Source organism: Solenopsis invicta, chromosome 5, assembly GCF_016802725.1.
Source record: "Solenopsis invicta isolate M01_SB chromosome 5, UNIL_Sinv_3.0, whole genome shotgun sequence".
NCBI lineage: Eukaryota > Metazoa > Arthropoda > Insecta > Hymenoptera > Formicidae > Solenopsis > Solenopsis invicta.
The window spans coordinates 7067057-7081555 of record NC_052668.1 but is presented as its reverse complement, the minus strand read 5'-3'; the positions used below and the strand labels follow the sequence as shown (position 1 = coordinate 7081555).

General features: G+C 33.7%; 1 protein-coding gene across 1 annotated transcript; it reads right to left on the bottom strand.

Moving 5' to 3' along the window:
- Positions 1 to 864: 864 nt before the first annotated feature.
- LOC120357962 (protein ANTAGONIST OF LIKE HETEROCHROMATIN PROTEIN 1-like) lies at positions 865 to 1735 on the bottom strand. Its single transcript, XM_039450103.1, has one exon. The coding sequence runs from the start codon at positions 1415 to 1417 to the stop codon at positions 944 to 946; it is 474 nt and encodes a 157-aa protein (XP_039306037.1). The 5' UTR covers positions 1418 to 1735; the 3' UTR covers positions 865 to 943.
- Between the last annotated feature and the right edge of the window lie 12764 nt (positions 1736 to 14499).

Here is a 14499-nt window from a genome sequence, read left to right as displayed (position 1 = left end):
ATTATAATCACTTTTTTACTAAGTTCTAATTGTTATATATAAGTAACGTAAATAATCTTAGTGATTTAATAATATAATTTTAATTGTGATTTTTAATAATATAAATTTAATAATTTTATTTTTTTATACAGGTACTCAAAAATAAAATTTATGTTTTATAGTTTTATGCCGAAGCCGCTGAAACTGAGCAGTGGATTAGAGAAAAACATTCGCAACTGACATCATCTGATCATAACAAAGACGAAGATTCTGTGCAATCTCTATTGAAGAAGCTTGAAGGCATCGAGTGTGACTTGTCTGGTTTTAAAAACACTGTTGTAAACCTGAAAGTTTTTGCGCGGCTTAGTTGAGAGACACCACTTTGATAGTACAAATATTGCGCAAAAACAAGCGGAATTGTCTATATATTTTAATAAATATATTGTTTGTCAATCAATATATATTTGTATGTTTCTTTCCTATCGTTATTACTATATACATAAATCCAACAAAACTTGTCAGTATTATGACGGCAAGTCATGTCGAAATATGTCAGCAGAGCGTGTTGCTCACATGCGCTTCATATGGCGACTCAATTGTTGCAAATATGCCGACATACCATGCCGCAGACAGGAGTGCACTAAGCCGGCATGATACCGACATTTTGCTATCTGGGTATATTATGTGTTACACTTATCCGTCTTATTACTTTTATTATTGTATTCCATTAAGATGAATTTCTGAACTCTTATGGGTAAAAAATAATTAAAAAGTATAGTAATTTTTCGGTATAAAACTTTATACTATATTTATTTATTTTAAGGTTACATTTTTTTCTTTTACTTTAAGAACAAATAGTTGAAGGAGGAAACGAAACTTTGTTAATATGTCAGAACTACATTTATTTGTCGATACTTTTACTTGTTACTAAATTATACTTATACTAATAAGACAAATAACTTTATTACAAATTAAAGTTTTTATTTTGTAAATAATATATAATTGCATTACGTTTTTCTATACCTTCCTGTCGCAAACCTTGCAATACTGGCCCATTATTAACATTTTGTGCAAATTCATTTTGTTGCACAATAACAGGTATATCCAGGAAATCGTTTCGGTTTAAACAGATATTATGCAGAATGCAACATGCAACAATATATTTTGGAATTAAATCGGTTCTTGTCATGGGCAACTTATCTAGAAGACTCCTAAATCTTCCTTTTAATAAACCTATTGCTCTTTCAATCATCATTCTTGCTTGAGATAAATGTATGTTGTATGTAATTTGGGCATTTGTTAAGTGTCCATTGTCTTTAAATGGAACTATTACATATTTTTGAATGCCATATGCAGCGTCACCCAGTAGATGACTGTTTTCAGGAAAATATTGGTCAGTACATAAGTTTTCAAACCCTGACAATCTAAAAACTCTCATATCATGCACTGACCCTACCTGTCCTGCATAGACATGAGTAAATTTTAATTCGTGGTCACATATCACCTGGAAAAAAAATAATTATAAATTTTAAGAACACAAAATTATAACTAAAAACCTTGATTGTTGACCCACAATGTTTAATAAATAAATTAAATATTATCCTTTTACAACAAATGCTTCTATAATTAGTTTTTATAATGTATCTTTAATAATCTCAGTAAATCCAGAAAACGCCCGGTTTACAAAGTTAAAAATATCAGTATATATTTTGACTAAGTTCTTAAAGATATTTTTAACATTATAAACTGGACATATTCCTTGATTTACTAAGATTATTAAAGATATATTATAGAAATTAATTAATTGATTAAGCATTTATTATAAAAAGATAATAATAATTATATATATATATATATATATATATATATATATATATATATAGTGAGTATGTGTTGAGAATTTTACATATTATACTTGTAATTATATAGAGTAATAGCCCTTTCTATTAATGTATGCATCTGCATCTAGTTTTGGTGCAGCAATTTTTATGTGAGTGCCATCTACTGCTCCTACTTTCGGAAATTTATGTTTGTCTTTAACACATGTCCAGATTTCTTCAGCTCTTTGCTATCCGGCCATGTGATAAATGTGTCAATATGTGAATATAAGACATTTACAACCTTTTTAACACATCTCCAAGCAGTTCCTTTGCCAACACCAAATCGATCAGCGACACATCTATGTAATTCAAAGATAAATATTAATTAATTACCTTTCTAGCAGATCACAAATATATAACTGCTACATAACATACATATAAAAGTACTATCTTATTTATATATAACAGTTATATTAATATTTGCTGAGTTAATATTACATATTTTTTTCAACAAATCATAATTTTAATAAATTTACTCAATTTAGTTTACCTATAAAAATTAGAAGTTCCCATCATCCATATTGCTAGTAATAAAGTTTTTTCGGGGGATATACATCCCAGCAAACACAGTTACATAACGGCAATGTTAATAAAATAAAATCGAAAGTAACACGCAATATAACATGCGCGTTACATGTAATGTCCATGTTAGTTGTAATTTCCCCACTCATAAGAAAAATAACAGTTACATAACAGTTGTATCATATTTGTTATACAGCCCTGCCGAAAATGTACGATTAAAACCGATAAAAAAAAAAGTAATCCGAATCGATCGGGAATTCTGCACCGAAAATATAGTATTAAAACCGATTGAAAATAAAAACTTAATCGAAAGCCAGATAGATTTATTAAAACAAAATACATTAATGTAAATGTAATAAATGTTTAATTTACAAAAAATATTTCTTGTATCCTTTTCGTTAACAAGGATTAAAAAAAGATTAAATTTGAATTAAACGTTTCATTTATGTACAAAATTAAATAATAATACAAATTGTTATTTACACATAAAAATATAAAATTTTATATGGAACAGCGTTCCACACATACACATCATGTTTGAAAAAAGTGAGAGCGAGTATTCGTTTCGAGGTTACAATAAGCAGCTCCTAAAAGCCTCACTGAAGTATGAGCTGGGGAGTCGGCCGCCGTGATCCAAAATATAACGCATGTGGCCGCACTCGACTCACGAGAAAATCTCCCACGGCGTGGCCACCTAGTGGTGGCGCCAGAACTCACTTGTTAAATCCATTTTCATTCGAAACTACAGAATTTCATACGAGGTGTGATCAAAAAGTAAGGTGACTTTTCATTTTTATAAAAAAATATTCATTTATTCATCCAAAATTATGTTATCCCCTTCAAAATAATCCCCCTCTGATACAATGCATTTGTGCCAGCGCTTTTTTCAGTCGTCAAAACATTTCTGAAATGCACTTTTGGGTATTGCCTTGAGCTCCTCCAGCGATGCAGCCTTAATCTCCTCAATTGTCGCAAATCTTCGTCCTTTCATAGGCCTTTTCAATTTTGGGAAGAGGAAAATGTTTCGTCACCAGTTATAACCTTTTTGAGCAGATCAGGATCATCATTGACATCGTTCAACATGTCTTGGGCGATGTTCATGCGACGTTGATTCAAAATTAAGCAGTTTTGGAACGAATTTCGCTGACACACGTGTCATACCCAAAACATCCGTTAAAATTGATTGGCATGAGCCAAACGATATGTTAAGATCATCAGCTATTTCTCTAATCGTGATTCGACGATTTTTCAACACAATTTCTTTCACTTCCTGAACATTTTTGTCGGTTTTTGACATGCTGGGGCGTCCAGAGCGAGGTTCATCGTTAACATTTTCTCGGCCCTCTTGGAATAACTTATACCATTTATAAACATGTTTTTTGCTCAAAGTTGACTCACCGTACACCACTGTCAACATTTCAAGAGTTTTTGAACACTTAATACCATTTTTTACACAAAAATTAATACAAACTCTCTGCTCCATTATTTTCAACAGCAAAAAATCGCCGAGCACGCAAACACGAGTCTAACCTTTATGCCTCTCACATAAAAACAACACATGCTGTATAATCAAAACTGTGAACATATGATCGTGACGAGTGTACCAACACAAAAAAAAATTTTGAAATTAGAGTGTACAGAGCGCGCGAAATTCAAAAAGTCACCTTACTTTTTGATCACACCTCGTAAATTATAATTAAATCAAATTTTAATGCGATGTGACACGTTGAGACGCTAACAATTCTTATGTACCATTTTTAAATAGATATTTTGATGACAACACTATAAATCACGTTAACAAATTTGTAAAATTGTCCGAAAGTTATGTTTTTTTTTGGCAATTAATAATTCTTGACAACCGTCAAGAAAAAAATAGTTTTCGAACAATTTTACAAATTAGTAAAAATGATGTACAATGTTATTTTATCAAAATAGCTTTTTATTTAAAAAATAGCAGGCAAGAATTTTCAGCGTTTCAGCATATCATTTCTCGCTACTAATGTCAGGATTTTGAAACGTGGTCGCTGAGAGTATTTAGGAATCTTAATGCAAATGAATTAAAATTTTAAAAAATTTTTATATTATGCATTACACTTAAATAATTCACGAAAGCGATATTAAAATCAATTACGATTCGTATATAATTAAAACCGATTACTTTTTAATTCGCTCGTGGATTGAATCGATTAAAACAGATTAAAATCAATTAAAAAGGATTCCGTTTTAATCGGTTTTAATCGCACATTTTCGGCAGGGAGGAGTTGTATTAATAATTCAGTTTTATAACAGTTATATTATTAAAATAAAATGTTTGTTATATAAACCTGATAAATGGCAGTTATATGACTGTTATAAGTTATTGTGTTGTAATATCAACAATTCAATTTTACATAACTACAATATTGCTAGAATGTAAAAATTCGGTATATAACGTGACACACACAAGTTATATAACTATTATTTTCTGTGTTTGCTGGGATTGCTTACCACACCCATCAGATTTTTTTAATAACTGTGGATTTAATAATTCCAACAAAAAATGAAATGTTGGTCGACTGAGACTGCAAAATACTTTAACATTAAAAAGGACAAAAAGTATTGAACTAATAAACGCTCTTTAAAACATTTTGAAATTATTTATTTTTTATATATGATTTAATTTACTATAATATGTGATAAATACTAACACATATTACAATATTTAACAATAAATTAATTTCTTTCAAAAATTACACACTGAAATTTTATAATTACCCAGCAAACATTTTGTACACAAAAGGATATCCAATTGGCACCAAATTCCAGGGGAATTTCGTACCAAAACCGTATTCTACTGTGCCCGCATTGGGATGCCAAATGTAAACCAAATCTGACAAACATATTTGAAGTCAAATTGAAACCAATACCAGAACAAATTTGATAATAATAATGTGATGACAAAATGGTATCAAACACAAACCAAACCTGTTATCAAATGCATTGACAAAATAATGCTAAATACAAACCAAATCTGTTTTCAAACGTACTGACAGAATGATATCAAATACAGATCAAATGTTTCCGAGAGCAACAAAAAAATTTATCTTTTTTTAAACAGATTTTGTTATTTTTATAGCTTAATCTGTATCCACTGTTTCACATATAACATTTTAATTCACTTATTACAATTACGAATTATTTTATAAATTTTTGAAAACGCATGTCGGCGCCGGCGAGATTCGAATCTAAGATTTCAAAATAGCAACCTAACACGCTAACACGGAGCTAATCGTACACATGTGATATCGTTAATAAAAAGTAATATGAATTGAACCGAAAGAAACTTGCGTTTTGAATATCGCGCGAACACTATCACTAACCCTATAATTATTTAGCCTTAGATATTTTTAATATAAAATATATAAATAATTAAAATTTTTTCCTGCCCATGGCCAGATCAGTCAAAAAATAACAATTAGAAGTAGTATCGAAGCATAATAAAACATTATTGACGTAAAGAGTACGTTGCAAAAGTCAATTTTGCAATTAATTGTTATAAACAAATTGTTACAAATGACTGTAAAAGAAAACTGATTGCACCAATCAATTAACCGGGAAAAATTACTAAAGAAACATATGACGCTTTCTTAATTGTTATAGTTATCATAATTATTATAAACAAATTAGTTACATAATTGTTTTGACAAAAAGATAATAGCCGAATTTCGTAAAGAGAGCATGATGTGCGTAATGTAATATTTTATTCTTGTTTAACTTTTGATAATCAACAAGAATTGTCATGCGCATTACGCGCTTTACGGAACTCAAATAATGTTGCATTCTTGTGTGATAAATGCTGACATTTTCGTAATAGCAAGCTTGCTTACTATCTGCCATCAATTTATCAATCATACATACAACAGATCTGTCTGCTATCAACTTCCAATCTGTCGTGTATTTTGACAAAAGGATAATATAGCATTCTTGCGTGAAAAATGCTAACATTTTTGCAATAGCAAACTTGTTTAATATTTGTTATAAATTTGTCATCAAAACTTTCAACAGATTTGCTTGCTTTTCAACGCTAATTTGTCATATACTCTGCCAACAAGGTTGTAGTATATTTGGTACAAATCTGCTGACAGGACTGGAAATACCAATGTATGCGGACCATATGCGGACCAAAATCTGTTACTAACCTTTGCAGTTGCAAAAATGGTTATAGGGGTAGTTTTAAATTTTAATTATTACTAATAATTTTTAAATAACTTACCAAAAATGGCTTTTAAAATCCTTATCGGTAGATTGCCTAACGACATCCTTTACGTAATTTTTGCAATGAGCTTTTGGGATCCTTGGTATTCTTCCCAGTAAGCAAACAAACATTTCTGTGATGTTATTACAACGTTATTCAATAATATGTAACGTTTCCAAATATGTTGTATTTAACGTTGTAATCAACATCACTATGAACAAACTTTGACATTGATTTAGAGGTTTCTGTAACGTTGAAGTAACAATTATAATTAACATTTTGCTAACGTTCTTTTAACATTTTGATAATGTTTGATATATAACATTACCCATACAGCACACTAATATTATATCAACAACTTAACAATATTTAATGTAAATATTAATGTAAATATTTTTTTGAAATGTAAATATTAATATAGTTACACCACATAATTTCAATGCAAAACGTTATTTTCGTAACATTTTTAAAGCATTTTTTGCAAAAAAATCTCAGGAATTACTCTTGAAAATTTCCAAGTGACCACCCATCCAAATCGTGATCGCGGTGAACGTTGCTTGACTTCTGCAATTGCTGCGAACTGGATCTCTCATGATGATTTGTGATCATGGGCGCCGACTTTCCAAAATTTCAATGGGTGCACGAACAAAAATTTGATTATATAAGTACTGTGGCAGAAATCTAAAATTATCGTTTTTAATTTTTTAAAATACATCTTTATTAAAATTTGCATATACGTAACCTTTAATAAAAATAAAATTTGATACTGGTATGTCATTAAAATCCGGATACAGATAACATTTAATAAAAATAAAACTATAAACTTAAAAATTAAAAACAAACTATGGGTTTAATTATTAGGAGTATAAATAAATTTCCGCCGTTTTTTATCAAAAATTCGGCATTTATTGTGAAAGAACGGTACCTAATGTTTTATTCGAAGTATTGTCCATCGCTAGCCACTACTTTTTCCCATCTTTCTGGCAGCATACGGATACCGCGTCGGAAGAATGCTTCATCTTTTGAAGCTATTCACAAATCGACCCAATTTTTTGTATCTTCATATGATGTGAAGTGTTGCTCAGACAGACCATGCACCATCAATCGAAACAGGTAGTAATCAGAAGGAGCAATGTCTGGTGAATACGGTGGGTGGGGTAAAACTTCCCAATTGAGTGTTTCCAGGTAGGTTTTGACCGGCGCCGCAACATGTGGACAAGCATTATCATGCAGAAGAATAACTTTGGCTGCAGTCCACTTGACGCTACAAATGCTTCGAAGCGTTTAATTAACCAATCAGAACAATGAATTTTACAAATTGACCAATCGAAGAATACTTTGAAGCATTTGTAGCGTCAAGTGGATCGTAGCCTTTGTCGTGTCTGGAGTAGTAGAGGGCACGTTTTTCTTTGAGTAGTCGGCTCAATCTCATCAATTGTGTTCGGTAGAGAGCCCCAGTAATGGTTTCATTCGGTTTCCGCGTCTTCGTACACTTTCGGCCTTCCGCTACGTTCTTTGTCTTCGACATCAAATTCACCGTTCTTAAACTTGTGAAACCACTCACGGCAACTTCTCTCACTTAAGGCAGCCTCACCATATGCTTCTACAAGCAATCGATGCGCCTCGGCTGCAGATTTCTTCAAATTAAAGAAGTAAATCAAAAGCTCCCGCAAATGACGCTTATTCGGCTCAAAACTCGATATTTTTGCACGAAAAAAAGATATATGACGCTGATACAAAATCGCTAATATTTTAAGGTTATGTTGTTGCCAGATGTCCAACCTTACAATATAACGTTTTACAACAGACAATTTCAACCATAACATACTAGTGGCGCCATTTTTTGTGAAACGGCGGAAACTTATTTATACTCCTAATAAAATAAGCATAGGTATAGAGTACGAGTTTTTAGTTTTAGCAGTTAGCGACGCGATGAAACGTATTCCGTCTCACAGCCGAACAGTCTATGAATTCCTTTGCTATATATTTTCTATATTTATAGCGCATGTTTCTTCTTGGTGAACATGTAACATTGCTAAATCATTCAATCTCTGTTGCTTCATAGTTTGACGAATATAGGTTTTAAGTCTTGTAGGCAGAAGAATGATTGCTCTGTTGTACATGTTGACGTAGGGATTGTCACCAAACAAGTTATGAACCGTTTGAATTCACTTAGCATTTTATCGGTTATATGGCCATTTTTGTGATTTCGGAAAAAAAATCAGTACATCATTCAAATTTTCAATTTTAGAACCTTCCTGCTTAGCAATGTCAAAGAACATACCATGATATAATTTCAGGCGTTCTTCATCAAAATCGGATCCATAAAAATTGGTGACAGTCTTCACATCTTCTGAACCCGTCGCAAACCGCTTCATTTTTGTTAAATGCTTCACTGTGTCAGACTGAAATCTAGCATTAAGACTACTCAATGTTTGATCAACTACTTCGAAAAATGTTTGTCGGTATTTATCTTCGGGAGTCTTAAAATAGTGAATAGTTGATGATAAGTCATCCAAATGACGGGAAAGTTTTCTTTTGCGAAGCAAGACTGGCTGCTTGATTTCTAATTCTGCGCATCTCTTCAAAGTGCCGTTCCACAGAAATTCAAAATTACTTTCTCGTTGTTGTTGTAATGCTTTTTTCAAAATGTCGATACTATTAATAACATCCTGTAAGTGAAGGGACATTTTTTGAAGTTGAAAATTTAATGTTTCTATCCTAGCAAAAACGCTAATCATCAATTGGAGGAGAAAAACGTTCTCAAACTTTAACATTTGTTTGAAAAAACCACTTGCTTTGGCACCAGGTTCCCCTCGTTTTTTATTTAATTTGTTAAGAAATGCCAATTAAACCTTATAGTTGGATTCAATTATTTGCAAGGAAATAATCCGTAGGCACCATCTCGTTAGGCAAAATGGACGCAGTTGATTTATATCTGTCAGGTTATTAAGTGATTCTGCTTCATTTTTTGCAGCTTGTTGAAACATGCAACTCGTTTAGACGAATTTCTGACGAACGCTATTAACTCTTTCATTAGTGTTAGAAAATTTCTAATAATGGGAATACCCTGCATTAAATCCTGTACAACTAAGTTAAGTGTATGAGCTGAACAATGGACAAATAGTGCTCGTGGTTCTTTGCTTTTAATTCTACTTTGTAGCCTAGATATGTTTCCACTTACAGCACTTGCGCCATCGTAACATTGTCCTCTGCATTTATGAATGTTCAATGAGAATCTTGATAAAATGTCTTTGATAATTATATGTAATGTTTCGGTATTGGTTTCCGCGATTTCGTAAAATCCCATAAAATATTCATTTACAGAAAAATTTTCATCGACTGTTCTGAAACAAATGGATACCTGTTCTTTCACAGATATGTCAGCGGTTTCATCTATCATGATGGAATAAAATTCGGACGATTTGATGTTGTTTAGAAGGGATTTTTGAACATTTTTTGACATGATGGATATAATTTCATTTAAAATATCGTGCGATAGCCACTTATACTTGGTTCTACTCAATCAAGACTTTAGAGCAGAATTGTCTTCTGTTCTCAAAAGAAGCAATTGTCGGATATTTGACTTTTCATCAGTGTGCCCTCTAATCGCGAGCCCTTGTTGTACCAAGAAACGCAGTAAAGTTATAATCTCGAGCAATGCATTTCTGGCCGTTTTCATTTTTATTAATTTGGCGTCACTTAAGCATTGTGCGACATTTGCACCTGTTTCTACAGATTGAACAGCTAAAGAGCAAGCCTGATGTACCAAACTTCTCTCATGTACGCGAAATCGTTCAAGAGCCTTTGACCAACTATTGAATCCATCATTCACAAATGCGTCAAGTGATTTTTGTTTTGATCCAGATAACTTAGGCAACGGTGATTTTATTTCCTTGACAGCTTTGACGCATATCTTACAGAAAATTTTTTCATTTTCGTATGTAATCCAAGGAAATTTTTTCATCCACTGACTTCGAAAACGTCTGCCAGAAAAATTCACTATTTTGGGTGTTGCTGTTGTTGCAGCATGACTTAATGTTGATGAAACAGCCTCACTAGGTTTTTTAGTTATTTTAATTATACTCATCCATAATTCTCTTGATATTACATAGTTATAGCATTTATCTGAAACATTAATGTAGATAGGTTTCTAGGTATTCTTAATGTAATCTAATAACGGGTTATGAATCGTCGTAAGAAAAGTGAGGTAAGAAAAGACCATAAAATTCGGGCCGACAGAGAGCTGCGGAAACACGGTGCGTGAAAGATGGTCTCTTGCGCACCGCGTTGGTCCGAGTTTCGTGTCCTTTTCTTACACCTTTAGCCACAACGATTCATGACGGCTACCAATGATCTGAAAATAACATACGTTTTCCAGCATTCAAGTCCTTGAAGAAATTTTACATTGGAGATATAGGGCATTCACTATTCAGTTCTAATAGAAATCGAGCAGGATAGAGCAGGAGGTCGTCATTTTAGTCTGAATCGCGGAAGACGACGCTCAGTTACACGTGGCAAAGTTGAGGTTGGAACAGAAGAAAGTCTAAGATTTTCACTCGGAAAGGTTTTGGTTTGGACGTAATGCTGGCGACGTTCGGTAACTTGTGGCAGTGGCCCGGGGTAGAGGTCGTTGTGCTTCTCTCGCCTTGAGAGATGAGTTCTAAAGATTGTTTTTTTGTCAGGAGTTGAGAATGAACTTCGATTCTTTTTCTTCTGAATCACAGAGGACGGCGCTCGGTAACCTGAGGCAAGAGCCCAGGGTAGAGCAGAAAGTCGTCAGATTTGAGTCTTTTGCGGGAAAATTTTATCTTGGAATTTTGTTTAAGATATAAGGAAAAAGAATTATTGATTTTAAAGTTTTTTCCTTGGAGGATTTTGTTACATAGAATTGAGTACTCGTCGAATTTTTGTTTTCTTTTTCAGTTTTGAAAACCTATTTGTGATGATGTACTTCTTGTGGAAGATTGCCTTATTCTTTTAAGAAGACCCGATTTTCTGATCGCCCCGGGTTTTTGATCCAAGGTTTTTCCGTAGGCCATAGGGCAAATGCCGAGACGGGGACTTGGAGAGCTTTTTTTGGCGATGGGTCCTTGGAAAGTCTATTTCCTCTCCTTGTCCGGTGCGAAACGAAGTAACAAGCGCACAAGACACAAAATGAAGACCTTTTTAAAAACCCTCGGAGTTAGTTGTCGGGACGACAACTTTGAAGAAAGGAAGCAGTGTTACGCCCGGTATTGGAGGTCCGGCGCGTGAACGTAGCTGCGTTGTTTGACGATCAGAGATCGTTGTGTTTCTGTTTCTGTTTGTTTGTTCTGGATCTAGTTTTGATCTTATGACGTTTCGAATTAAAGAAGAATTCTTTTATAAACAAGTCGATTAATTTCTTAGTGCGTGTATTATGAGTTGCGAGCACACATAAGAGTGTGCGAGTGAACCGCATCGCGGGCCTGTCTTTGGCGGACGCATCAATATTTTATCTTGTTGCATCCGCCGGTACAACAAGGGTTACCAATATCCATGCTTGTTATACAATCTGTCTCGTTTCATTTGACTGACCCTAATACGTGTCTCTTATTTTGATCTAAAATACAACATATTCAAAGCTTATCAAAATCGGAGTGTAACACTTGGGTAGTTTTGCTTTGTTAGTTTATCCCTTAAACTGCAGTGTTAGAAAAAAGTCACACTATTGGTAAACAGTTTATAACTTTTTAGTTTGTAACAATTACTTATTGATTTAATTAATTGTATCAGTGTTATTTTTTTCTACGTCTAATATTACATGTAACAATTTTTAAAATAATATTAATAATAATAACAGTAAAAATAAAAGAAATTATTAAAATAATTTATTTATTTAATACAAATTGAACAAGAATGCCTTTAATGGTCGCAGTTCAATCTTCGTGCTTGTATTGTTTGTGATTTTATATATTAGGAGTATAAATAAGTTTCCGCCATTTTTTATCAAAAATTGGGCATTTATTGTGAAAGAACGGTACCTAATGTTTTATTCAAAGTATTGTCCATCGCTAGCCACTACTTTTTCCCATCTTTCTGGCAGCATACGGATACCGCGTCGGAAGAATGCTTCATCTTTTGAAGTTATCCACAAATCGACCCAATTTTTTGTATCTTCATATGATGTAAAGTGTTGCTCAGACAGACCATGCGCCATCAATCGAAACAGGTAGTAATCAGAAAGAGCAATGTGTGATGAATACGGCGGGTGGAGTAAAACTTCCCAATTGAGTGTTTCCGTAGGTTTTGACCGGCGCCGCAACATGTGGACGAGCATTATCATGCAGAAGAATAACTTTGTCGAGTAGTAGTGTGCACGTTTTTCCTTGAGTAGTCGGCTCAATCTTATCAATTGTGTTCGGTAGAGAGCCCCAGTAATGGTTTCATTCGGTTTGAGCAACTCATAATACACGACACAAAGCTGATCCCACCAAATACACAACATGAGCTTTTTTCCATGAATGTTCGGCTTGGCTGTCGATGTTGAAGCATGGCCAGGTGGTCCCTATGATTTCCTCTTCTTTAGGTTATCGTAGTGGATCCATTTTTCATCAGTGACTATACGATGCAAAAAACCCTTTCGTTTATGCCTAGCAAGCAGCATTTCACATGTGAAAAATCGGCGTTCAACGTTTCTCGGCTTCAGTTCATATGGAACCCAGTTTCCTTGTTTTTGAGTCATTCCCAATGATTTTAAGCGATGTGAAATTGCTGGTTGAGTCACTCCTAATGTAAGTGCAAGTGCTTCTTGCGTTTGGTACAAATCTTCATCTAATAATGTTTCCAATTCCGCGTCTTCGTACACTTTCGGCCTTCCGCTACGTTCTTTGTCTTCGACGTCAAATTCACCTCTTCTTTGTGAAACCACTCACGGCAACTTCTCTCACTTAAGACAGCTTCACCATATGCTTCTACAAGCAATCGATGCGCCTCGGCTGCAGATTTATTCAAATTAAAGAAGTAAATCAAAAGCTCCCGCAAATGACGCTTATTCGGCTTAAAACTCATTTTCGCACGAAAAAAGATATATGATGCTGATACAAAATCGTTAATATTTTAAGGTTATGTTGTTGCCAGATGTCCAACCTTACGATATAACGTTTTACAACAGACAATTTCAACCATAACATAATAGTGGCGCCATTTGTTGTGAAACGGCGGAAACTTATTTATACTCCTAATACTTTCCTCCAATTCAATAAACTGCGTGCCGAATTATTTTAGTCATAATACAGTTATAAATTGAATAAAATTAAGTAATATCACGTATTATTAAAATTGAAATTAATATTAATCTTTCCCCCCCCCCCCCTGAAAACAATATCTCTCTACTACTTTAAAAGTTATGCTGCCTTGAAAAACGTTTTAACTCATAGTCGATTATTGCGAGAAATATCATCACAGCCTCAGTGGTCGAGTTAGCTAAGACACCCGTACCGGAGATTTGGGAGGTTCCAGGTTCAAATCCTGGCTGCGGTGATATTTTTTGCAATAATTTTTTTACCGTGTTTTCCGGGAGGAAAAGGGTTAATATTAATTTCAATTTTAATAATATGTAACGGTACGCGGTTTCGGTGTTAGGCGGTACGGTGCGGGAATGCCGGGGTCGGTCCGGATAAGGCTCGTCGGTTGGTCAGGTGTCCGTAATGATCATACCCAGAGTATGTAGTAGCAAAAGAAAGAAAATAATTTATTCAGTAAAGAAAAGATAGTTGCTAACTTTACAACAGAAAGAAAAGTCGTTCGCAGATATATACAATAATCACTAGTTCGATTGCGCGTGGAACACGATTACTCGGGGATAACGCGTGAACGAAAAACTAAAGACGCGTACACAATCGGTAATGATACTGCGCATAA

What these genes read in the sequence shown, in the direction of transcription:
- LOC120357962 (XM_039450103.1), bottom strand. Translation starts at nt 1,417, where the DNA reads ATGAGAGTTTTTAGATTGTCAGGGTTTGAAAACTTATGTACTGACCAA.